Source organism: Mesoplodon densirostris, chromosome 20 (genome assembly GCF_025265405.1).
Source record: "Mesoplodon densirostris isolate mMesDen1 chromosome 20, mMesDen1 primary haplotype, whole genome shotgun sequence".
Taxonomy (NCBI): domain Eukaryota; kingdom Metazoa; phylum Chordata; class Mammalia; order Artiodactyla; family Ziphiidae; genus Mesoplodon; species Mesoplodon densirostris.
In genome coordinates this window covers 34461698-34489607 of record NC_082680.1, presented here as the reverse complement: position 1 = coordinate 34489607, position 27910 = coordinate 34461698, and the positions used below count along the sequence as shown (strand labels likewise).

Here is a 27910-nt window from a genome sequence, read left to right as displayed (position 1 = left end):
GTGGGCATTAAAAACTAATGTCCAAAAACATTATGCAGATGTGATTTAATGTAGCAATCGTTAGAGCCTGATAGCTTGGAAAAAGTTAATGTAATGATAGTCTTAGTAAATCACCACCTTCTTCCATAAGAGTTAAGGTTAACTTCCGAAGTATTCTTCAGCGTATGTAACTATTCTCTGACCTGCATAAGCATCATGATTTTCAAATTCATTGCCTTCATAGCTATCTCCTGATTTTGCTTTTAATTCTTATACGCGAATCCTCTGATTTATCTATCAAAAACTTGTCTGGATTTGGATAGCTGGGCCATACTTTTGAAAAATATAACAATAACCAATATTTTCAAAGAAGATTCTGGATTGTACTTGCCATATCTGTTATTAGACCCTCTTGTTGTAAGCCTTGCTTGTTGGGAAGTGGCAGGCACATACCATAATAAAGGAAGCTTCATAATTTTAGTACATAAAGAAAACATAAATTCCAAATGACCTTGTAAATTACATGCAGTAAGTTTTTAAACACCTGAGAAAATGATCAATTATATTTAATGATTATGCACATGATGATAAAGTTAATGTACACAGTTAAAAAACTGCTTGCTGAGTAACATGCAGAGTTCTTTTTATAAATGGCTTATAAAAATGATTCCTGGGGGACTCTGACATTTAGAGAGAACATCAGGCATGGCATTTGTTCTCTGTCATTTCCATGCATTAGACAAAGTAATGAAGACAAACCAAATGGAAACAGATTTCATCCAAAACAATCAATACAGCCAAATTAAATAATCTAATCCAGTGGTTACCAGGCTTTGCGATTTCACAAATAGGAAAATTTTGAAAAGAGGTTTGGGAACCCACCTAGAACTGCCAGATTTCCATTTTGTCAAGTGAGGAAATAAATTAAAACAAAACACTACCTTCTACTGCCATCATTCCAACAAAATAATTAACAAGGACAACCTCAGGACAAAGCACCGTTTCCCAAGAAAGGACCATACCTTCACTAACATTTTCACTATAGACTGAAAACTTTGACAGCCACCAGCAGCAGAACACGGTCTAGTCCTATAGCTGCTAGAATACGGTGTCTGAGAAAAGATGAAATTTTTAACTATAGCTGCTAGAATACGGTGTCTGAGAAAAGATGAAATTTTTAAAACAGAAGTCCCTATTAGTTGGTATTTGATAAACACAAAGTTAAGATACACAAACCATTCTAGTCAATGGAAATTATTCCAGTCTCATGTGTTGTCCATTTTCCTTGTTGTTCATTTTTAAACTTTTATCAAAGGAATACATTTATCATTTTCATAATCAAAATTACTAAAAGGCATGTAGTGAATAACAATCCTTTGATTTATTTACTTCAGATTTTTGTTATCCAGAGCTAACCTCTTTCAACTCCTTTTTTTTTTTTTTTTTCTTTCTATTTTCAGTATGAACTACTGACTTTCAACTGTGGAGCTCTGGAAAAGAGCACTTATCTCTCTCCCTCCTTCTCTCTCTCCCTCCTTCTCTCTCTCCCCCTCTCTCTCCATCCATCTCTCTCTCTCTCACACACACACACACACACACAGTATGCTCTTACTCCCCCCTCCACTCCCGATCCTCCCACTAAAATTATATCACAATCACAATTTAGAGGTGCATCAATGTTCGGTGCCTACCTTGTTATGACTAGGCAGATGGAATTCACTGCTGAGCTATGTGTGCCGGAGGCCACAGTTGCTTCTTTGTGAACTTTTTGTTTTTCCCAATGTTAACCATGACCTCATTTTGTTGTTGTTGACTTCATTTTCTAAGAGCCTATCTCTAATCCATCACCACACGGGGAATCTCCTCTCCATACGGTCCAACACTTGACGTATTCTCTCAGTGACAGTGCTGGAAGCATCCCTGGAATCCTCTATTCTCCCACTCCGATCTGAACTGGTCAGCTTCTCCTGCACACCACAACTACTGACCTGTGCGCTCTGGAGCCAGCACGTTGCAACTAGAGAAGCCTGCGCGCTGTCAACAAAGAGCCCGCATGCCGCAACTAAGACCCAAAACAACCAAAATAATAAACAAACAAACTGGTCAGTTTCTATCTCCTGCAGAGCTGCTGTTCTGGGGCTTCCCCTTTACTATCATCCTGGGGTTCCCCTCTGACTCTCTGCTATTAGATTTCTGTGTACTGGACACCATGCCTTCTCTTCTTCCAGTAACTTCAAGTAAGATGGGAGAGGAGAGAAGGAAGAGACTGCCCATTGTGAAATGTGTGTACTTTTCACTTAACCCACCTATTTTCAATGTGGGAATCCCACTGCTGGCCTCAACTGAGCCTGATTTCTTAAGTCCAAAGTCTCTGAGAGGAGCTGCAGAAGATGGGGGATATGGTCACTAGGCTCTGCAAAGCAGGGCAAGGCGTCTAGAGGGTCCAGTTACCAATTTTAAAGGACTTAAGGGATTGTTCTGTTTTGACTCACTGCCCTCAGAGGTAGCCAGTGACTCTGATTCCTACGCCTTTCCTGTGTTCTATGGGCTTCCAGGTCTGCAGGAACCTGAGTTTCAGCTCTCTCTGCGGTTAACAAGTCTTTCCATCTTTTGAATTTTGTTGACATCTTGAGGGAATCTGTCTCGTTCTCTGTGTCCTTGAAGATCTATGAGTTCTACTGTCATTTTAGTGGGGTTATGTAGGCATAGGGATAAAAGCACATTTGTTATCTTAAATTTTAATTTTAAGAGTTATGCTTTTGCAGCGTATAAATACCATTTAATCATGATCTCAGAGTTCACAGCAGGGGGTTGATGAGGCATACAAAAACCCCCTCAAAACACTGCCCAATCATAATAAAAGCATTCTGGAGAGCCTTTCTATTTTAACTGCTTTTCAAAAAGTGTTCTGAGGAAGAGAACTGTCATAAATGAGAACAAAGCTGGTACTTTATCAGTGCCTCTAAGTGACAGGAAAGACCTTCTATGCTCAAAGCGCTTTCCTTGTGTGTCTGACTATTAGGTCTAGCTAGTTAACTAGACCTCAAACCTTCTGATTTACTTATGCTGCGAAGTCTCAGGAGACAGCTCTAATAAAAAGCTCAGTAGGAAGCGATGCCCTTGTCATGGCTACTGCGGGTGCAGGGTCTGGAGGGGCTCCCCTGCCCACTGTCAGCCCCTCCAGACCCCCGTCAGCTTCTCAGCTGTGGACCTGAGGCTGACGCCACTAAACCGCACCTGGGTGCAAGGAGGAGACCAGCGATTGGGCCTGGGAGAGCTGCATACTCTCGCCTGATTTACTGGAGTCAAACAGAAACTTGGCCTGCCAGATCTGAATAGAGCGATTACAAGTATACTGACGTCTCCAGCTGCCCTGGGTACCTCACGTCCCAACACTTCACTGCAGGCTGCAACCCCTGTCATGTCAGGGGATGAGCCAGGCTAGGAAGAGGGCCTCACCCAGTACTTTCCTAAAAATTCTGACATGAAGCATTCCGAGTAATCTACGTAGAAAAACAAATCCCACTGAAATCAGATGATCTGTGTGTAAACCAAAATGTTGTACCATCAGAACGTGGTAGACCAGATCTTTTCAAAGAGTGTACTGCTTGGAAGATAAGATAGTGCTCAAAAATCTTAATTAAAAGCCAAAGATAGAAGAGAAACCTCATAATAAATTACTGAGGAGGAGCTACTTTGCCCGGCTGCTCATGGCTTCTGTATCACTATGCATGAGTAAATAAAAAACATTCTCCAGAATTTTCCCGTTAGTCCTTAAGTGGAATGCAACCCCTGAAATCTAAACCAGGCAACCAAGCATAATCTAACAACAGGTTTCAATAAAGGAAGGCGTCGTCCTGGAAAACGCAGGACATCTGGTCGCTATGCAGGTTCCCACACGAGGGCTCCTGATGGTTGACTTCAGGTTATCGCCATGCTACTAACCTCCTTGCATCTTCAACAAAGACTATCTTAAAAATGCAAGTTTTTTTTTTCTCCCATAACTCCCATCTTAACACTATTTCACAGATTTCTCTTCTTCCCTTCCCTTGATTCTGACAAGCCTAATATAATAGCTTGCCAGGAATGAAGACACGGACCAGCATCTTCTTTACAACGTTCAAATACTGCCTGGAAGCTCTGAAACACCTGCCTAGTACACCATCCCTGGAAGAACGTGTTCAAATAGAAAGGCACGAGTGCAGCAGAGTTGGATGCAGTGTGACACTGGGATTATTCTAACGACACTCAAACCAAGTACAAAACCACGGGTACCTTAAGCAAATGAAAATGGGTAAATAGGAGGATAGTGAAGATCTGCTTTTAATTACATTTAAGGGTCAACAAGTGTCACCCCATCATGAGCACAGTTTGCTGAATAACCTAAATAATCATCCTTTAAAAAAAGGTACTAATTTTCATGAAAGTACTGGCAGGATCTGAAAAATTCAGAAACAACGTGGGGTGAGGGGAGGGGGAGTTAAGGGTTGGAGGAAAATCCAAAAACACAAACGTAACAACAAAAAACAGTATCACCGTGCTAGCTGTAGAATTTAAAATAAAACTAAAGGTGGTGAAAGCTTCTATTTGGGTCTGAAAAGGGTTAAACAACTTGATAATTACGTAGTCTGCAGCATTACCTTCCAGAAGGGCCAGGTATCTTAAGGCCTCCTCTGGGTAAAGACCACATTAAAATATCAAAATGTATTAGTTTGTCAGAATCACACCTGAGGGAAAAGCATAACTTCTTGGATCACAAGAAGTGATTCCAGCGTGAAGACAGTAGAGTCGATATAAGAAAAAGAGAGTCTGGAGATAAAACTGTTTTGATCTTTGCACAACCAGATTTACTTTGTGAAAGATACCTCCTCTCAGACCCTCTCATGTGCCAGGGTCATAACTAGTAATGGGAGATGTTCTTCATATTCTGGCTCTAACAGTTTAGATCTACTGTCCTTCTGAAAGGATCCAACTGAAGGATGAATCTACAAGGTTAAAAGATGTTCTACTTCAATTTAAGAATAAAAAAATACAAGAAGACATTTGCAGGAAATTTTCCAAATTATGACTAAGGATTTTCTTCATATTATATGAGAAATACATTTTTTGAATAGGCAGACATAAATGACCCATTGAACCAGAATCTCCTTCCCAGGCTCTAAGCCTTAGTCTAAAGAACAAAAAGAGATCTAGTGGGAAGCAGCCGCATAGCACAGGGAGAACAGCTCGGTGCTTTGTGACCGAATGGAGGGGTGGGATAGGGAGGGTGGGAGGGAGGGAGACGCAAGAGGGAAGGGATATGGGAACAGATGTATATGTGTAACTGATTCACTTTGATATAAAGCAGAAACTAATACACCACTGTGAAGCAATTATACTCCAATAAAGTTGTAAAAAAAAAAAAAAGAGAGAAGAAATAAAAAAAAAAAGAGAGATCTGGACAAGAATGACAACAATCCACAAACCTCTCAAGAAAAACTTCAGGTCGCAAAGGGGCACGGTAATGATTTCTTCCGGGTTCCTTCGTGTATAGGTTTGGTTCCCAGAGGGAGAAATGATTAACATGTACCGAACAATACTACAGCAAAGCCTCTGCAGAAGGGAGAGCACAGAGTTGACGGTGTCTTTCACACCACGGCAGCGAGTTTTGCAAAGCGATGAATTAGGCCCTTCCACTTGCCTTTCATGTGTTTATGGTTAACTCCAAGCACAGGAAGAGGTTTATTCAAAATATACGTAAACTCACCTTCCCTGAATCTAGCTCAGTCTTTAGGTTCCTCATACAGAGGAATAACCATCACCAATCCCCACGAGGTTTCTAAAATTAACTTTGCTCAGAACTAGGGGATCATTTCATCAACCCCTGCTCTTTATGGGTGAGTGTCAGGGAGGAGAAGTGACCTGTCTAGGTGCACACTGCTGACTAGTGAGCAAAACCCCGGCCCGCCACAGGGATGCTGCCACAGCACAGAGCAAAAGGCCCCCGTTTTCAGTCGGCATCACCCAAAGTGCCAGGGGTTCTGCTCTGCAATCTCACTGTTGGAGAAGTTGATTTCTTTGCTGTACTATTGAATAGCTTGAAACAGTTCGCTTGAATCCAGATGATAACCAACCAAAGAACTCTTGGTTTAATCTCTAGCCTCATACTATTTCTCAAAAAATGCCTCAGGAGTCAACCATGCGCGTCACACTGACCTACAACCACAATAGAAAAGCATCCCGTTGAGACCCCCTCATCTATAATGCATAGTGTAGTTGGCAAGGGACAGGGAAGGAGAAAACGGTATTGTCAACATGAGCTTTTATAGGTTTATGTTTTAAACCGATAGCTGGCTTACTCAACTTGAAAGCTGCGCAGTACTGAAATAACTTATATTTCCAGGGGGATGTGGAAACGTGTGGCAGAACCCAGGCTTGATCGGCATCTTCTTCCATGGCGCACGCCTGACTCAGTAGTGCCTGTCTTTAGACACCGACCCGAAATGCCCCCTGGGTCAGAAGCACAGCGAGCAGCTGGGCCGCCCCCTCACGGCCAGGAGCTCACGGGCACCCTTCCACCAGCAGGCCCTTAGCGGATAAAGAGCCACATCAAAGTCAGACTTCACTAAGACATTTAAATAACGCATGCATTCTCCAAAAACGCGTACATGTTCTTCTAAAGCTTTCAAGGGATACAAAACATGTTACATAGCTCCAGCTCCTTGACAAGGGACCACAATGACGGCACCTATTCTAGAAAACGCCAGAGTTCTAGAGACACAAAAGTCACAAAATTAAGTCCCAGGAGCATACCCCAAGTTAATGGTACCTTACTGGCTTTTTTTTCAGGGAATGGTGATGGTATCTCTTCTAATCATTAGATTTGATAGCTTGCATTTTGGATGAAGAGTCAGATAATGAAAATGTGTTAATTACATGATTAGCAGGAAGAAGCACTGATTTGATTTTAAGTGCTAAAAAAGTAAGGTGAATGAAAATTCTGATTATTAACCCCCGGAGTAAAACATGTACACTGTGGACAGGAATTCATGTTGATATGTATTTATACACGTCTATAATATAGTTTGTTTCAGTACATTTAGGGTATAAGCCTATAGTGTTATTCAGTTTACCTCATTTAGGGAACAAAAATGGTTACTGAAAGATTAAGTTTAATCTATCTAATTTCCCATTCTAATGATTTTCTGTTAGCTACTTCTGGTGCTCAATTTTAAAAGACTACATAATGCTATAAAAATATCTCTTGTGAGAGAGTGGGTGAATGCACCCTCCAGAACTTCCTATGCCTCAAAAAATGTAATTTAAACAAATTTGACTATAATCTCCAAAGTACCATGTGATGGCCTACTGCCTACAATTCTACCAGAGGTCTTTTATGCTGTTCTCTCCTTGCTATGTTTGCAATACGCCCCCTCCCTCCAAAAATGCTTGGCTTTCTCTTGCATAGAATCAAATCAAACAGGAGAACCTGTACTGTGTGACAAACAAGAGAAGATAGTTAGAGCGTCCTTCCATTTTGCATGTATGCTAGATTCCTACATTACAGTACACAACCGTAATTCTGGGCAAATAGACTAATATTACAATGCTGAAATTATCATCGGGATTGTTGGTAGATGATGACGGTCTGATACTGTGGGCACAATCCATATTAAAACAAAACCTAAACATGCTTCTTAGCACTCTTAATAGAAGCTAATCAGAGCCATGTTAAGAATCACCTACCTGCCCACATACACTTAGCTACTTAACAATATAATAAGCCATCCAGGTCTATCTCAGCAGGGAACAGTAGTCATCACACCACAGGAGGTCTCCTAACACTTCCAATGGAAACCAATACATCCCCAGGCAGGTCACATTAACAGGACAGTGAAAACACATGTTTCTTCCTAAAGCTACAGCTTTAAAAAAAAAATACAAAGGAGGAAAGAGTTACATCTGAAGACATTCTAGCTAGAAAATCTGCTAATGACTGATGGGGTTCGACCCCACTGTGTCACAGCCTAAGGGAGTGGGTAAGAAGCCAACATGTTTCTTAAAGTCATATGAGGTTTTCTGCCCCTCCCTCTACCCCCACCATATTTCGAGGGCACCCAGTTATTACCAAAGTCTTTCAATAGGTAAATGTCACAGACGGCGGCTGGGAGGGACCTGTGAGGAGACCGGGTGACACTGAGCTGTGCTCCTGAAGCTTCCCCTGGACACATCAAACCTCCGAGTCTCCAGCACAATCATCTACATCTACAGCCCCAGAGTTCTGTGATCCCATGATTCCATTATTCCATTTTTAAACCTGTGGAGTGGGAGTGTTTCTGAGTACCCTGCTCACACAGATGGTGGTAGGAAGAATCTCAAGAATATACTGCATGTAGTAAATGCCCATTTCACTACGTAATCACCCCTTCACATCTCATATGAGCAGAGATGATGTTATCTTACAGACAGTCACAAAAGACAAGTGAATAATGGCAGCACAGCATCAGCATACATACGTGTAAGGAACATGAAAGAAGAAATTCTTCCCAATTACATACACCTGAGGCTCTGCATGAGCTAAGGATGTAGTGTAATAGGACCCGGTCTGCCCTCCACATATTAGGGGGAGAGCAGGGGAGGGAAGGCAAGAGGACCTATCTGAACGATAAAATCACACACACTGTCTCTGTATTCCTGATGTTCTAAAAATACACTGCACTGACAAGTCATTTGTCAAGGCAACCTTTCTGAGACTAAAACGCAATCAATGTGCCAACCAACACTTCTCCACTATCATTTCATTTTGAGCCCTGCTTCACCCTTGTTTTCCACAAACTGGCTCTTTAGCAAACTGACCCACGCCACAATCTTAATATCTGGAGTTCAGATACCACCCCTCTCACCTATTATCTTAGAGCCATTTTATGCACCGTACTTTCTCAGTTTGTCATTGCACATTAGACGCTGGCAAAGACTGTACCAAATTTCGTTAACCTAACATACAACTGTCAATACGCTTGAACGTGGTATCTCTTTACCTTGGTCTCCTTGGCAGAAAACTCTGAGGAGTTGGAAATTTTCATAGACTTTGACCGGTGTGACTGCCGCCGGATGGAATCCTCCCGGGAATATTTCACAGAGCCTGAGGTCCTCACCCGCACCTTGCTGGCACTCTGAACACTGTTCACGCCAATCATTTCGCAGGCTGACTGGGGAAGGGGCTTGGAGAAATACAAAGGCACTTTCCAGCCGCTGCAAGGCTCTAATGCTGGAGGAGCTCTGCCGGGCCGCGCCTGAGCAGCTCAGAGCTCCGAGATCGCCTTAGCCCAGGAAACACCAGGCTGCTTCCTCCAGCGTCAACTACCCTGCTCGCAGAGAGTCTGATTGTTCCAGGCACAGCTCACGTCACTGGCTGCGAACAGGAAAAAAAGCAACCCCAGCCCTGCTACTCGTCCCTCTGTTACACACACACACACACACACACACACACACACACTCACCCCATATTCACACACTGGAACAAATGGCAATTGGCCAGGCAAGCAATTCATTAACATTCCGAATAGCAACACTATTTCTCTTGTGATTGTGCAGCAAGCTCATTAATGTCAACAACAAAATAGAGAGACCACAGATAAAAGTCTCAAGTCATCTGTTAGGCATTACGTGGGGTGGGAACAGAGATAAATTTTCAAAAAGAAAAAAAAACACGACAGGCATCAAAAGGCTCAGTTAATTCCAAGCAAGGAAAAGGATGACAGCCACAAAGCCATCCCAGTGAGCATTTATTTTCCTCTCCCCTTCCTGTTCCAGGCCACATATCGTTTAACAGTAATTCAAACTGCATTGCCTTCTGAAGAACTAAATGTTTCTTACAGCCTCAGACTACTACAGCCAGACGATTAACCAGGAATGTGGTCAGCCCATATGAGAAATCCAGAATAAAGATGGTATGTCACCTCCCTCTCATACTGAAAACTTAAAAAAAAAAAAAACAATCGGTTAGCACATGTTAGCTTTAAATATGCCTTAGAGTGAGAGACATAAAGCCAAGTCTGACCAAGAAGGAGCAAGAAGCTTTTCCAAGAGCTAGAAATGCTCTGTCGGCACAAGAATGCATGCAGCCCCCTGAGTGAGGATTACAAATTGGAAGCTAACAGTAGACCAGAGAATTTTAGTTCCTGACATGTGAAGTTCTGAGTATAATACTCAGGATCGCAATACGTCACTTATCTGGAATCCTGGGGGTACAGAGGGTCCGTCACAGAAGCCTCCAGATGAAGGAGGGCTTAGTGTTAATATAAATACAATTTTAAAATAGTTTGTAAAACGCCAATCCGGAAGACAATGCTGCCCCAACCGACCCCACTCCTCAGATCTGATCCTTTCTTTGATGACTCTGGATTACAAACTTCGTACAGTACAAGGCACAGCTCCTGAGCACTATTCAGGAACGTGGGCTGTCTCCTCTGCTGACAGTGAGCCTGGCAGGTGATGCTTGGACTTGGGCTGGGCTGCACCCCACGTCGGGGGCTACCTCCTACCTCCTCTGGCCTCTTCACTTCCCATCTCCTACCCTTGAAGCCCGTGATGCTTCAACTCTGCTATGAGCGAAACAAAGACATAAGAGAACTTTGGTAGAGTCTGGTCTAAAATGATAATAGATAATCGCTTCTGGACGATCCTGGAGATCTCCTCTGCTTTAAGAATGCAGAGTATAGAGTCTATGACATCATTTTTGGCTACTTTAAGGTAAACCTTCTTCTCTTCCCAGGTAATCTGAAGCTACTGAACCTTTTAAATTAAAAAAATTCTGCAGTGACTTTATATTTTACAAAGCATGCTCCAAAGACATAAAAAATGATGATAAAGTTGCTCGTTTAGAACATGCATAATTCTCACTTAAGCATATGGTGATTCTATAGGCCAATATCTCCATTTAACACAAATAAGCCTGAGGTAGAACCCATGAGGGAACTAGCAGCAGAGCCAAGATAAAAATTCAAGAAGTACTAGTGGAAGACACGAGACCCTGCTTCAACGTGTCAGAAACAGGGAACATGCTGTAAAAGCAGCACATCGTCTGGGTATTTGCCAGGCAGAATAATGGGTGAGAACACACCTCCTGATGAACTTAATTTCCTTTTCCCCACCAAAAAGCTTACATAAAAAGAATGAAAACCATGTGCTGCCATGTACAGAAATGGAATCTGATATACAACCTGATTTCCGGGACGTTTAGCAGAAATATCCTATCTTTACCCAAATATGTTACCTTGATCCAAAGACTGCCCAGCTGGTATTATTCCTCCTGTAATGTCATTCCTAATAACAACTTTCACCTGTTTAACACCTTACACGTTACAGCAGCAGCACAGGTTATCTCATTTGGGTTCCCAACTCGACAACGCTGTGAGGGGGTCGGGGTGAGTGGGGACTGTAGAACCCCCTCTTCATAGGCAGCAGAAGTCAGCTCGGGAGGTGATGGCAGAGCCGCATTCAAATCCTCACTTGGAGCCACACCACGCACCACGCAGTTTCCTCCTACTGTTCCCAGCGCTCTCGTATCGGGACGGAGTGAAGAGCACAGAGCCATGCCTCCACGGGGTCAGGATGAACACCACAGGGAGCACGTGAGGAAGCTGGCGGGGACCCCTAGCACTCAGGACCCCTGGGTGCTCTGACCCCACCCTACCAACCTGAACTCAGTCCCACTTCTTCCCAGCACCGCCGTCCCCTGCAGTCAGGCCTGTGTCTTCATTCCCTAGGACTGCAGCCCTCACTCAACCTGCACACGCAACACAGGCTTGCCTGCTTGCCGAGGCTCTCCTGAATGGCCCCCGCTGGTGTCCTCCCGCCGGGCACTCTCTTGCTGCACCCTGATCCTGGCTTTCACCATTCAGGGTTCAGCTCAAATGTTACCTTTTCCAAGGGACCTTCTCTGGCCACCCTCCTGAAACAGCCCCGCCCCCGACCCCAGTCACCCTCCATCACGACTGCCGTCTCCTGTCTGTAGGGCATCCCTGGCTGTCTGAAGTCCTCCGCGTCGCAGAGCCTGTAACAGCATCTGCAGAGAGCAGGAGCTCAATGACTACTTGTCAAATAAACTCCTTAAATGTACAGGAAGTTTCCCTTCTCTATTGTATTTCATGTCATTTTCCTTTTAAGAAATTTCAGCATAATCTTTTTTCTGAAAAATGACTACAGTTCATGCAAAATGAACTTCTTTCCTAAAGGTAAAATAGAGCATGCAGTGAATTTTAAGTTTCCTTCCCACATTAGTTTCCCAGTCCCTTTGCCCAGAAAGAAGCAATATTGTCAGATTCCTAAGCATCCTTCCAGAGACAGTCCATCCATGGACACTGTGTGTATGTGTGAGTGTGTGTATGTATCCTTTTTCTTCTTATGGCCTACAAATGAAAGCATGATATATATTCTTTCTGTTTCTTGTTTTTCCTTACCATCAAGATCATTCTACTTTAGCACACATAAATCTCCCTCACTCTGATTCATTGCTACACAGTATTCCAGCATACAGATGTATCAGGGTCTTATTACTGGACATTTAGTTTGCAGTCCTTTGCTCCATAAATAAGGATGCAGTGAATATGCCTATAATGTAGCACACCTTAAATAACATTTAAACAATATGATTTTCCAATTGTTTTCGGAATAAGACTAATTTTCCTCCCCTTACATTTACATCACCCACAGTTGTGGTGTTAGGTACATATGGGGTTCACAACTAGATTCAATATTTAATGATGGCCCCATCCTGCCCCATCCTGCTCTGAGAAGGCTTGACCGTCTTTAGACATCAGCCAGCCTGTGCAGAGGAGCCTGCTTGCTATAAAATAGAGGCAGGCCTCCTGGAGAGCAGCAGCTGTTTAAAGTACAAAATAACTTTTCATAAAAGCTTTCGCAGAAAATAAAGGTGACTTCCATATCAAATGGAAATTGTAGGATAAATTTAATTACGCAAATTAACTGGAAGGCTGGGAATCCATACTGCACCTTCTGATGTTTTCTCTTACTGAAGCCACTATTTGGAACACAAGCCCTAACAAGTTTCTAAAAAGTGTCCCAGTTAATGGTCAAAAGAAAAACTCTCTAAACCTCTCAAAAGGCAGAGTCCCAGAGAACTGAACCCCATCAAATACATTGCTCATGTGTGCCTACCAGGTGCCAGGTGCCAGGGATACGTACAGCACCAATACCGTAAGGCCCTAACATGCAGCTGGCACCCAGTTGGGGGTGGGAGGCGGGGTCAGCAGGAAATTCTGCCACAATTACAATGGTGAGTACCTTCTGGATATCCATGAACTAAAGACTTGCAGAACTCCAGTGAGATAGTTGGGAGGACGACAGTGGCTTCTAGGCAGGTGCGTCCTTCCTCTTAGAAAGCTGGGACGAAGTGAGAGAGTGACATGGACTTATATACACTACCAAATGTAAAACAGACAGCTAGTGGGAAGCAGCCGCATAGCACAGGGAGATCAGCTCTGTACTCTGTGTCCACTTAGAGGGGTGGGATAGGGAGGGTGGGAGGGAGACACAAGAGGGAGGAGATATGGGGATATATGTACATGTACAGCTGATTCACTTTGTTATACAGCAGAAACTAACACACCATTGTAAAGCAATTCTACTCCAATAAAGATGTTAAAATAAAACACAGAAAACCACTGTGGAACCATTAGCAGAAAAGGCCGAAGACTGAGTTAAGCACTCTGGAGAGAAGCCAAAGTGGTAATGAATTGTAAATATCAACTGTCCAGAGGTACAATTAACACAGTAGAGGAGGGAAGAGAGGCGTGAGATGCAAGAGGAAACCAGCTGCAGTTTATTTTCAGAACAGAATGATGGCCGTAAAAGGATCTCCTGGCTCTCCCCGGTTCTTCAGGTCACACTGGCTTGTATGGAACAGGGTAAAGCGAGCGAACATGACCTGGGAGTCAGAGTCACGTGGCCCAACACCTTCCAGAGGCTGGTACTACTGTCACGAAGGCGCGAACGACTGATCTCTTTTCTAGGCCGTTCATTCGCACTCAGTCTCGTTGGGAGAGCTGGAAGGAACCTTAGAAATAATCACCTTCAGTCTCTTCATTTTATAGATGAAGATTCCTGAGGCCCAAGAAACATGAAGTGGCTTGTCCAGGGCCTCATAACTAAGTGACAGAACTGAGACTTGTGTCCAGGTTTCCTAATTTCCAATAGAAGCTGTTTTTCTCCTGTGCTATTTGCTTCTTGAAGCTAAACATTCCACAACCACACACCTTTTCACACTGCATTAAGGCTTAAAATGGTTACCTAGAAATCCAATATGAGCTCAGAGACTGACTCCAGAAGTGAATGGAGGCCAGTCACTCATGTAATAACTGCAGAGAGGAGGCTTGAAAAATCAACGCTTCCAACAGCTCAGGAACAGTCTGGGGGGCCAGAAAAATGTGTGGAAGCTTCCTGCCCCCTAACATGGCAGGAGTGAGGTAGGTATCGTTCCGTTCTCTGGGTACTATTCCTTTCCATACAGCAACATGATCACAAAATCAGTCAACCTTCCAGAGAACAATATCTACTTTACCACAGTCATTGAGAGTACATACAAACAACCAATGGCTTTAAATAATAAAAAGAGATAAATTAGATAAAAACGAACTCCCTGCTTTTTTCCTGTCTTCTTCCAGGCTTTCCCAGCTGATCCTTTTCTAATCTGAGGACCCATTTTGAACCCCAGCAGAGGGTGGCAGCCATCTAGCGCTCCATACGGCAGGACTAGATCCCGATCCCCAGGTGGTCCAGCCACATGAGACCTCACGCAGGTTCCCCTGCCTCTGTTCTGTGCTAAGAGTCTGAGCCAGAACCCTGTTGCCACGCGTCACCAATCTACCACCTTAATGGATTAGACACCTCACAGACTACTTTCCAAAACAGAACTCATACAGCTTCTCTCGGAATACATACTGGACCTGCTCTCTGGTCCCTTATCCTTCAATCCCAGCCTGGGGAGCTAGTTTCACAACCCATTCCCTTTGTCCACTAATACTTTTCATAAAGGTCTGATGATGCTTATCCTTACCCATCTCAGGTGGATACAAAAGTGAAAAGTTTTGTCTAGCCATGGGGCTAAAGGTTTCCTTCACTCATAAGTCATTATCTGAAATGTAAACTAAGCCCAATTTTAATGAACAATCACTGTCTTCGGTAATTGGCAGTTGAAGGTCGAAGTTGTCTTTGACTCGTTCAACCCACGAGGATGCGCTGCTTCCCTCCAGCGGCCCTCAGCCTCGCCTGTATGTTCGCAGGCTTTAGTTCCATCTGTTCCTTAAACACACAAAGGAACAGGATGGGAAAAAAAATCTTTAAATAGAACCTCCTTACATTTAAAATTAAATAACATTCTTGCTGGGGGGAGGGGGAGGCGGGGGGAGAAACCACCCTGTAAGCATGAAATAGTTCCAAACTTGAAAAAAACATTATTTATCCCTCATAAACCAAATCCAGTCATGTAAGACATTTAGACAAGAGTCATATATTAGACTTGCTATTCAGAAGCCCAGAAACACGGAAGGAAAACTGCATCTTTGTGTTCAGAAGACATAATTCTGTGTCACTGACACTGCCACAGTCAGCTCAGACCTTTTCAAACCATCTCATGGAAAAGCAACACAGAGCTTTGTCTTGAAGTCACGAGACCTTCTGGAGGGGCAGAAAGCCTCTCATGTACCACTAAGACATGAAAACCTTCTTCTGTGCCGGAAGAAGGTGCTCTTCATTCTATCCCAAAGTACATACAAAATGCAGATACAGAAGTGGTATCATTTCAGAGCTCCCAGAGCTGTTCTTCTAGCTCTTGGAGGAGGTCATCAAGAGGACACGTCCACCGGGTGACCCTGGAGCCGAACCTGGGAACCCAGAGGCTCCTCACCCAGCCCCCGCCCCCGGAATGTGCGTTCTGCTTGCCTTCCCCTTGCTAGGAGCTGCCCAAGGACGCGGCCTTCAGACAGTAAGGTGGTGTTGGGACCATCTGGACGGCCTACCTGACTGGAACCCACTTAAGGCTGCTTATAAACTTTAAGACCCTGGGGGCAGGTGCAGAGATCCGCTGTGTCTTAGATGCCCAAGACAAGCCTCGTAAATTCCCTTGCATATTAAACCTGCCACCTACCAGTCCGGAGTGGCTGCCTCTTTCTTTGGTCTCTCCTTGCCCTCCTCATATGGGGCCAGGTTGTGAACCAACACCAGTGAGTAAACCAGTAATTACAGATGGGATGGTAAGTGCTGAGAAAATACTCTGTTCCAGAAGCCAATCCAATAAACCCGCCCATAATAATCTCATTTAGTGTCAGGTCAACAAATATCCCCTAAGTGCCTACGTCATGCCAGGCACACTGTCCAGAAGGAAGTAAAACGGTCAGATATTGCTGCCCTCGTGGAGCTGCACGCCAAAGGCAAATTATTCTCTAAGCAAGAAATGACGCCAATTACAGTACATGACTGTACTTGCATTTTTTCCAAAACAAGATGATTTGTACAGAGAGAGCACCGGTTTTTGCTGCCTCACCTTCATTTATCAGAAAGTCCTCTAAACCCACAAACTTCCATTTTCCATTTCTTTGATTAGTTCACTTGGTAGTCTGGGTCGCTTATCAGTTTCTATCTGTACTTAATAATTTCAAATCATATTTATAATTTCACCCAAAATGGTCACCACTTGGTGTTACGGAAGAGTGACTATAAGCTCTACAGTGCAGAAGACAGAACACCTGTTTAATTCTGTTCACCACCATGATTTCCTGCATTTGTTATGTCAGGCACTAAGAACAGAATATTAAACAAAACCAGACAGATTCCTGCTCCCACTGAGCTTGCACTGAGACAGACATCAACTAAAGAACCAGTCACTGAAAGTAATCAAATAATCACACAAGCAAATCAAAACAGTCATGCGCCACTATGAGGTACTCTGGGTCTCCACGGGTTCTGACCTAGTCAAGAAAAAAAAAAAAAAAAAAAAGCTGAACAAACAAAACCAACAGATTTCTACTTAATACTCTCTGCCTCATCCAAATTTCAATGTGGCCAAGACAGTAATGGTGGCTTCACCAAGGTTAATAGCACTTAAGATGGCAGCAAAGTGCAATGGTTCTGAGCCAAGCAGACCTCTGTTTACATCTTGGCTTTGTCATTGACTGAATGTATGACTTTGGGTAAGTTACTTAAATTTTCTAAATCGCAATGAAAAATGGGGGAAACATGACTCAATGGACATTTGCTGATTTCACGCTACTCACCAAGAACTTCCTACTTTAGGGGAAACTCCCACTGTGTGCCGGAGTGGGGGACAAATAGTCCCTGTCCCTGTAAGTTAGCAGTGAAGGTCATGTGACCTAAGCCAGCCACTTGATGCTGCCAAGGGAGTGACACATACACAGGGTCAGAGCATCCCTGTTGCAGAAGTGGTGGCAGCTGTAGGGTCCTCACCACACCTTTCCCATGGAAGCCACTTGGCATTTCCTTTGTCAGCCTTCCTTGGTGGGAACCTATTTCCCTACTATGATTCTTAAATAGCCTCCCCCTCCAGTTTGTTTGACTTTCCAATAAATTCCTTTACCCTTCTGTTACCCAGGGTCAGTTTCCATTTATTTTGTAGCCAAGAATCCTGGCTATAAGAAATGACATTATTGGAGACAGCGGAGAGGAAACACAGATGAAGCACTTAGCACAGCATCTGATATGTAAGCAGCATATTTGTGATAATTGGGTAGTAAAGCTAGATCCCGATATGCTATAAGACTTGTGATTTTGAGATCTGAAAATACTCCTGTCCAAGTTTCATGAAACAAACAATAAAGTAGCTCAAGTTAGAGCTTCACTTCAGTAACAAAGATTAAGAAGATCCTGGTTCCTATTTAAGCCTCAGTGGCCAAATACAAATAATCATCAATAGAACGTTTGTGTTTCCTGTGCCTTAAACATCTACCCACCACTCCTACCCCAACCCCATTCCACACAGCCGTGTCTGCTCATCTGTCCCCACTACCACAGTGCTCCCCAAGTCTCTGGAGAAAACACGCAAATTAATTAGAAAGTGAGGTTCCTTCTCTAGACGAAATCGTTCCTTTCTTACTTAGATAATAAACTAAAATTATTCTGATAAATGAAATGGTTTTCAACTTAGCAGTGCTCATTCAAGGGATCCTCAGTGCTGACCAAGTATGTGCTAGAAATTTACAGTAGCATTTTTATGGGAGATGCTAACTATTAGATGTTAAGAAACAGTCCAATACACATTTTTATGTAAGAGGAACCAATAAACCCTCTTAAATGGAGGGTTGCAAGAAAGAAACAAGGTACCTTCTCTCTTCCTTTATCTTAAAATCCCCAGAATGTCCCAAAGCTCTGCCTCTGATGGTCTGAATAGCCTCCAGCAAGTCTCAATTTTTTAGGGACCTGCATTCCTAATCTGTGAAGTATGAGTGTTGAATGAGAAATCTCTATAGTTCCTTCCAGAACCAACATTTTCTGACTACATGGCACAGTGTGATGAACAAACTGTCTTCTGAAAAGCAACCCAAAGTTCATTTCATTGTTGTATTGTTTTTTCCTGAGAAAAAGTTGCACATTATTTACCTACCAGTGTTAAACTAAATATTGGTTCCCAAAGTCTACATCCTAATCCCTGGATTACGAGATTTTTATGTTCCTCTGTAAATATGTTACCTTACGTGGCAAAAGAGACTTAGAAGGTGTGATTACATTAAGGACCTTGAGGTGGGGAGACTACCCTGGGTTATCTTGGTGGGCACAGGGGAACCACAAGTGTTCTTAGAGAGATGTACGAGGTCAGAGTCAGAGGACATGTAACAACAGAAGCAGAGCTTACTACATTTGTGTTGTTTTAAGACACTAAGTTTATGGTAATTTGTTACAGCAGCAACAGGAAGCTAATACACCTAATATATCATGCTAGTATCATCCCAGATGGCATGTCATGTGCTTTCTTTATTAGGAGTAGATGTACTGATTTCTAACTAATCTTCCTATTTCATTAGGGTTGAAAGGTTTTATGTTGGTTCTTATATGTGAGAACAATAACAGTATATAAGTTTCAACAAAAATAGCACTGCCTCTTTCTGGAAAATATGCAGAAATATTAAATTTTTAAATTACCATTAATGAAGATAGCAAGTCTATATTAAACCAAGGCATCTAAGAGCACCTGAAGATCCACACCCCCGCCCCCCCAAAAAATCTCAAACAGGCTCCTCAGGAAATGGATAAAAAGATTATCTGGTACAGCAGAGATATCCTGTTGTCAATCAAAATCCCTTTTTTTCTCCATGGTACAGGGTTGTTGCTGGGAAGATCCAAACACTGCTCCCAGCCCCATCTGCAGCTAGATGCCCACCAACAGAGTGTGAGTAATGGAACCTATGCCACCTGCAGTCCAGGTCCTTCAAGAATCACTGCCCCCTCCATGCTCCTTCTCCTTTTACAAGCCAGACACAGAACAATTAAGATGTCTCTGGGGATGATGAAGGCACAGGATGCAAAGAGGCTGCTATGTTTCTGTGAAGAACTTACCAGGAATGTGTGCCTCAGACAACTGGATAGGCAAGAAATACATCTCTTCTGTGTCTGAGCCACGATGCAACTTGGGATCATTTAGTATAGCAATTTAGGCCACTCAGACTGATACACCTATTTACATTTAAGAAAGGAGACCCAACATTCGGTGGTTGAGTTTACTTCCATGGTGACAAATTCACGGTATGTGGTAAAAATTGTAGCTTTGTGTGTAGTGAACTGACTGATCTTCTACTCACTGGGTCAATTACTCTATATGAAGGATAGTTTCCTCAGAAAATGTTTGCTGAGATGTTTATAATTCCTGGTAAAGATTTAAGGTAGTGGCAGTACTACTGGGCAATATATGATGATAAGAGAAAAATAAAAGGAATTCAAACAGTGTGAAAGGTAAATTTATCATAAACTTTTGTATAGGCATACTGAGATATAGAATGGGTGTGCGGTAAGACAGGGAAAAAGTGATACGTGGTGTATTTTAATTATTTCCATGATTTAAATCAAAGTTCATTTCCATTATTTAAATCAAAGTTCCAGTACTACAGATTGCACAAATTGTAAGGAGACCTTAAAAAACAAAAATCAAGCTACAGATTTTTCTCTAGTTCCCTCCTTTCTTTACTAAGCCCATTGGCAAATGGTTAACTTTTCCTACTTATTTCTAAGAATAAAATTTTCCCCACAGGCAGTTAATCAACAACCAGATTCCTGGAAAACTGTGATAATGTGAGGCTTCCTCACTTGCAAGGGCATTTGATGGAATCTTGAGTCAAATGTGCTTCATTTTCCCAGGCCAAGAATTAGAGAAATGGGACCTGAAATCAACCACCATCTTTTTGGGCTCGCATATTAACATTAAACATAATATATCTGGGCTTCCCTGGGGCTGCAGTGGTTGAGAATCCACCTGCCAATGCAGGGGACACAAGTTTGCACCCTGGTCCAGGAAGATCCCACATTCCGCGGAGCAACTAAGCCCGTGCACCACAACTACTGAGCCTGCGCTCTAGGTCCTGCAAGCCACAACTACTGAGCCCATGTGCCACAACTCCCGAAGCCCACATGCCTAGAGCCTCTGCTTCTCAATAAGAAAAGCCACCACAATGAGAAGCCCGTGCATTGCAACGAAGAGTAACCCACGCTCGCTGCAACTAGAGAAATTCCACGTGCAGCAACGAAGACCCAGTGTAGCCAAACATAAATTAATTTTTTTAAAAAGAAAATTGTACATAATATATCTTCTAAACACAAAAAATGGGGGAACTTCGAGACGGCAGAGGAGTAAGACATAGAGATCACCTTCCTCCCCACAAACACATCAAAAATACATCTACATGGGGAACAACGCCTACAGAACACCTACTGAATGCTGGCAGAAGACCTCAGACTTCCCAAAAGGCAAGAAACTCCCCACGTACCTGGGTAGGGCAAAAGAGTAAAGAAAAAACAGAGACAAAAGAATACTGACGGGACCTGAACCTCTGGGAAGGAGCTGTGAAGGAGGAAAAGTTTCCACGCACTAGGGAGCCCCTTCACTGGTGGAAAAAGGGGGGTGGGCGGGTGGGGGGGAAGCTTCGGAGCCACGGAGGAGAGCGCAGCAACAGGGGTGCAGAGGGCAAAGCGGAGAGATTCCCGCACAGAGGATCGGTGCCAACCAGGACTCACCAGCCCGAGAGGCTTGCCTGCTTACTCGCCAGGGTGGGAGGGGACTGGGGGCTGAGGCTCGGGCTTCAGAGGTCAGATCGCAGGGAGAGGACTGGGGTTGGCTGCGTGAACACAGCCTGAAGGGGGCTAGTGCACCACAGCTAAATGGGAGGGAGTCTGGGAGAAAATCTGGACCTGCAACATGAGGCAAGAGACCATTGTTTCTGGGAGCGGGAGGAGAGAGGATTCCTTCCCCGACTGCCCACAGAAGGGAAAGCACCATCTAAACCAGCTCCAGAGACGGGCACGAGCTGTGGCTATCAGGTCGGACCCCAGAGGCGGGCATGAACCGCTAACACTGCTGCTGCAGCCACCAAGAAGCCTGTGTGCCAGCACACGTCACTATCCATAACCACCACGGGAGCCTGTACTGCCCGCCACTGCCAGGGTCCTGTGATCCAGGGTCAGCTTTCCCGGGAGAACACATGGCGTGCCTCAGGATGTTGCAATGCCGCGCTGGCCACTTCCACTGCAGGCTCGCCCTGCATTCCAATTATAACTACCGTACCCCTCCCTTCCCCTGGCATGAGTGAGCCAGAGCCCCAATCAGCTGCTGCTTTAACCCCATCCTGTCTGGTTGGGAACAGAAACCTGAGGGCAACCTACACACAGAGGTCAGGGCAAAACCAAAGCTGAACCCCAAGAGGCATGCAAACAAAGAAGAGAAAGGGAAATTTCTCTGTGCAGACTCAGAAGCAGTGGATTAAATCCTCACAATCAACTTGATGTACCCTGCAGTTGTGGAATTCCTGAATAGTAAAAGAATCATCACAAATTGAGGCGATGGACTTTGGGAGCAACCGTAGACTTGGGGTTTCCTGTCTGTGACTGACTTGTTTCTGATTTTTATGTTTATCTTAGTATACTTTTTAGTGCTTGTTATCACTGGTGGATTTGTTTCTTGGTTTTGTTGCTCTCTTCCTTTTTCTTCTTTTATTACTTTTTAATTTTTTAATTTAAATAACTTTTTAATTTTAATTATTTTATTTTATTTCACTTTTAATTGTTTTTTCTTTCTTTTTTTTCTCCCTTTTCTTCTGAGCCGTGGGGCTGGTAGGCTCTGGGTGCTCCGGCCTGATGTCAGGTCTGAGCTTCTAAGGTGGGAGAGCCGAGTTCAGAACAACAGACCAGCAGAGACCCACCAGCCCCACCTAATATCAGTCGGCAAGAGCTCACCCAGAGATCTCCGTCTCAACACTGAGACTGATCTCCAACCAACGGCCATAAAGCTCCAGTGCTGGATGTTCCATGCCAAACAACTAGCAAGACAGGAACACAATCCCATCCATTAGCAGAGAGTCTGCCTAAAATCATACTAAGTTCACAGACACTCCAAAACACACCACGACATGCAGCCCTGCCAAGCAGAAAGACAAGATCCAGGCCCACCGACCAGAACACAGGCACCAGTCCCCTCCACCAGGAAGCCTATACAACCCACTGAACGAACCTTACCCACTGGGGGCAGACACCAAAAAAAAAAACAAAAAAAAAAAACGGGAACTACAAACCTGCAGCCTTCAAAACGGAGACCCCAAACACAGTAAGTTAAGCAAAATGAGAAGACAGAGGAATATGCAGCAGATGAAGGAGCAAGATTAAAACGCACCAGACCAAACAAATGAAAAGGAAACAGGCAGTCTACCTGAAAAAGAATTCAGGGTAATGATAGTAAAGATGATCCAATATCTTGGAAATAGAATGGAGAAAATACAAGACACTTTTAACAAGGACCTAGAAAAACTAAAGAGCAAGCAAACAATGATGAACAACACAATAAAGGAAATTAAAAATTCTCTAGAAGGAATCAAGAACAGAATAACGGAAGCAGCAGAATAGATTAAGTGGCCTGGAAGAGAAAACAGTGGAAATCATTACCACAGAGCATAATAAAAAAAAAGAATGAAAATAATTGAAGAAAGATCCAGAGACCTCTGGGACAACATTAAACACACCAACTATCAAATTATAGGGGTCCAGAAGAAGGAGAGAAAAAGAAAGGGACTGAGAAAATATCTGAAGAGATTATAGTTGAAAACTTCCCTAACATGGGAAAGGAACTAGTCAATCAAGTCCAGGAAGCACAGAGAAGCCCACACAGGACAAATCCAAGGAGAAACACACCGAGACACATAGTACTCAAACTGACAAAAATTAAATACAAAGAAAAAGTATTAAAAGCAGCAAGGGAAAAGCAACAAACAACATACAAGGGAATACCCATAAGGTTAACAGCTGATCTTTCAGCAGAAACTCGGCAAGCCAGAAGGCAGTGGCAGGACATATATAAAGTGATGAAAGGGAAAAACCTGCAACCAAGATTACTCTACCCAGCAAGGATCTCATTCAGATTCGACACAGAAATTAAAACCTTTACAGACAAGCAAAAGCTAAGAGAATTCAGCACCACCAAACCAGCTTTACAATAAATGCTAAAGGAACTTCTCTAGGCAGGAAACACAAGAGAAGGAAGAGACCTACAATAACAAACCCAAAACAATTAAGAAAATGGTAATAGGAACATACATATTGATAACAACCTTAAATGTAAATGGATTAAATGCTACCACCAAAAGAAATAGACTAGCTGAATGGATACAAAAACAAGACCTCCCATATATATTCTGTCTACAAGAGACCCACTTAAGACCTAGGGACACATACAGACTGAAAGTGAGGGGATGGAGAAAGATAGTCCATGCAAATGGAAATCAAAAGAAAGCTGGAGTAGCAATTCTCATATTTGACAAAATAGACTTTAAAATAAAAACTATTACAAGAGACAAAGAAGGACACTACATAACGATCAAGGGATCAATCCAAGAAGAAGATATAATAATTGTAAATATTTATGCACCCAACATAGGAGCACCTCCATACACGCAGGCATATGCTAACAGCCATAAAAGGGGAAATTGACAGTAACACAGCAATAGTAGGGGCTTTAACACTCTACTTTCACCAAAGGACAGATCCAAAATGAAAATAAATAAGGAAACACAAGCTTTAAATGACACATTAAACAAGACGGACTTAACTGATATTTATAGGACATTCCACCCAAAAACAACAGAATACCCTTTCTTCTCAACTGCTCATGGAACATTCTCCAGGATAGATTATATCCTGTGTCACAAAACAAGCCTTGGTAAAAGTCAGAGAAAACTGAAATCATATCAAGTATCTTTTCCAACCACAATGCTATGAGACTAGATATGAATCACAGGAAAAAATCTGTAAAAAATACAAACACATGGAAGCTAAACAATATACTACTAAATAACCAAGAGATCACTGAGGAAATCAAAGAGGAAATCAACAAATACCTAGACACCAATGACAATGAAAACACGACAACCCAAAACCTATGGGATGCAGCAAAAGTAGTTCTAAGAGGGAAGTTTCTAGCAATACAATGCTACCTCAAGAAATAAGAAAAATCTCAGATAAACAACCTAAACTTATACCTAAAGCAATTAGAGAAAAAAGAGCAAAAAAACCCCAAAGTTAGCAGAAGGAAAGAAGTAATAAAGATCAGGTCAGAAATAAATGAAAAAGAAATGAAGGAAACGATAGCAAAGATCAATAAAACTAAAAGCTGGTTCTTTGAGAAGATAAACAAAATTAATAAACCACTAGCTAGACACATCAAGAAACAAAGGGAGAATACTCAAATCAACAGAAGTAGAAATGAACAAGAAGAAGTAACAACTGACACTGCAGAAATACAAGAAATCATGAGAGATCACTACAAGCAACTCTATACCAATAAAATGGACAACCTGGAAGAAATGGACAAATTCTTAGAAAAGCACAACCTTCCGAGACTGAACCAGGAAGAAATAGAAAATATGAACAGACCAATCACAAGCACTGAAATTGAGACTGTGATTAAAAATATTCCAACAAACAAAAGCCCAGGACCAGATGGCTTCACAGGTGAATTCTATCAAACATTGAGAAGAGCTAACACCTGTCCTTCTCAAACTCTTCCAAAATATAGCAGAGGGAGGAACACTCCCAAACTCATTCTACGAGCCCACCAACACCCTGATACCAAAACCAGACAAAGATGTCACAAAAAAAGAAAGCTACAGACCAATATCACGGGTGAACATACACGCAAAAATCCTCAACAAAATACTACCAAACAGAATCCAAAAGCCCATTAAAAGGATCATACACCATGATCAAGTGAGGTTTATCCCAGGAATACAAGGATTCTTCAATATACGCAAATCAATCAATGTCATACACCATATTAACAAATTGAAGGAGAAATACCATTTGATCATCTCAATAGATGCAGAAAAAGCTTTCAACAAAATTCAACACTAATTTATGATAAAAACTCTCCAGAAAGTAGGCATAGTGGGAACTTACCTCAACATAATAAAGGCCGAATATGGCAAACCCACGGCCAACATCATTCTCAATAGTGAAAAACTGAAACCATTTCCTCTAAAATCAGGAACAAGATAAGGATGCCCACTCTAGTTTTGGAAGTTTCAGCCACAGCACTCAGAAAAGAAAAAGAAATAAAAGGAATCCAAATCGGAAAAGAAGAAGTAAAGCTGTCACTGTTTGCAGAGGCATGATACTATACATAGAGAACCCGAAAGATGCTACCAGAAAACTACTAGAGCTAATGAATGAATTTCGTAAAGTAGCAGGATACAAAATTAATGCACAGAAATCTTTTGCACTCCTATACACTAATGGTGAAAAATCTGAAAGAGAAATTAAGGAAATGCTCCCATTTACCACTGCAACAAAAAGAATATAATACCTAGGAATAAACCTACTTAAGGAGACAAAAGACCTGTATGCAGAAAACTATAAGACACTGATGAAAGAAATTAAAGATGATACAAACAGATGGAGATATATACCATGTTCTTGGAAAGGAAGAATAAACATTGTGTAAATGATTATACTAACCAAAGCAATCTACAGTTTCCATGCAATCCCTATCAAACTACCACTGGCATATTTCATAGAACTAGAACAAAAACTTTCACAATCTGTATGGAAACACAGAAGACCCGGAATAGCAAGCGCAATTTTGAGAAAGAAAAACAGAGCTGGAGGAATCAGGCTCCCTGACTTCAAACTACAATACAAAGCTACAGTAATCAGGACAGTATGGTACTGGTACAAAAACAGAAATACAGATCTATGGAACAGGATAGAAAGCCCAGAGATAAACCCATGCACATATGGTCACCTTATCTTTGATAAAGGAGGTAAGAATATACAATGGAGAAAAGACAGCCTCTTCAATAAGTGGTGCTGGGACAGCTACATGTAAAAGAATGAAATTAGAACTCTTCCTAACATCATACACAAAAATAAACTCCAAATGGATTAAAGACCTAAATGTAAGGCCAGACACTATAAAACTCTTAGAGGAAAACATAGGAAGAACACTCTTTGACATAAATCACAGCAAGATCTTTTTGATCCACCTCCTAGAGTAATGGAAATAAAAACAAAAATAAACCAATGGGACCTAATGAAACTTAAAAGCTTTTGCACAGCAAAGGAAACCGTAAACAAGATGAAGAGCCAACCCTCAGAATGGGAGAAAATATTTGCAAACGAATCAACGGGCAAAGGATTAATCTCCAAAATATATAAACAGCTCATGCAGCTCAATATCAAAAAAACAAACAACCCAATCCAAAAATGGGCTGAAGACCTAAATAGACATTTTCCCAAAGAAGATATACAGATTGCCAACAAACACATGAAAGGATGCTCAACAGCACTAATCATTAGAGAAATGCAAATCAAAACTACAATGAGGTATCACCTCACACCAGTCAGAATGGCCATCATCAAAAAGGGAGGGTGTGGAGAAAAGGGAACCCCTTCTGGAGAGGGTGTGGAGAAAAGGGAACCCTCTTGCACTGTTGGTGGGAATGTAAACTGATAAAGCCACTGTGGAGAACAGTATAGAGGTTCCTTAAAAAACTAAAAATAGAACCACCATAAGACCCAGCAATCCCACTACTGGGCATATACCCTGAGAAAACCATAATTCAAAAAGAGTCATGGGGCCTCCCTGGTGGCGCAGTGGTTGAGAGTCCGCCTGCCGATGCAGGGGATACGGGTTCGTGCCCCGGTCTGGGAGGATCCCATATGCCGCGGAGCGGCTGGGCCCGTGAGCCATGGCCGCTGGGCCTGCGCATCCGGAGCCTGTGCTCCGCAACGGGAGAGGCCACAACAGTGAGAGGCCCGCATACCGCAAAAAGAAAAAAAAAAAAAAAAAAAAAAAGAGTCATGTACCACAATATTCATTGCAGCAGTATTTACCATAGTCAGGACATGGAAGCAACCTAAGTGTCCACTGACAGATGAATGGATAAAGAAGATGTGGCACATATATACAAATGGAATATTACTCAGCCATAAAGAGAAACAAAATTGAGTTATTTTTAGTGAGGTGGATGGACCTAGAGTCTGTCATACAGAGTCAAGTAAGTCAGAAAGACAAAAACAAATACCGTATGCGAACACATATATATGGAATCTAAAAAAAAAAAAAAGGGTTCTGATGAACCTAGGGGCAGGACAGGAATAAAGACACAGACGTAGAGAATGGACTTGAGGACACGGGGAGGGGGAAGGGTAAGCTGGGATGAAGTGAGAGAGTGGC

At 42.6% G+C, this 27910-nt stretch overlaps 1 protein-coding gene across 7 annotated transcripts in view; it reads right to left on the bottom strand.

Moving 5' to 3' along the window:
* PSD3 (pleckstrin and Sec7 domain containing 3) overlaps window positions 1–27910 on the bottom strand; it is a 567622-nt gene that overhangs the window by 178662 nt on the left and 361050 nt on the right. The window contains exon 1 of one of the 7 annotated variants that reach the window (XM_060086133.1): window positions 8997–9155. The exons of the other annotated variants lie outside the window; for them this stretch is intronic. Within the exon in view, the coding sequence (XP_059942116.1) occupies window positions 8997–9155 (159 nt within the window). Of the gene's footprint in view, window positions 1–8996; window positions 9156–27910 lie in introns of those variants that run through there. 7 annotated transcript variants of the gene reach the window in all.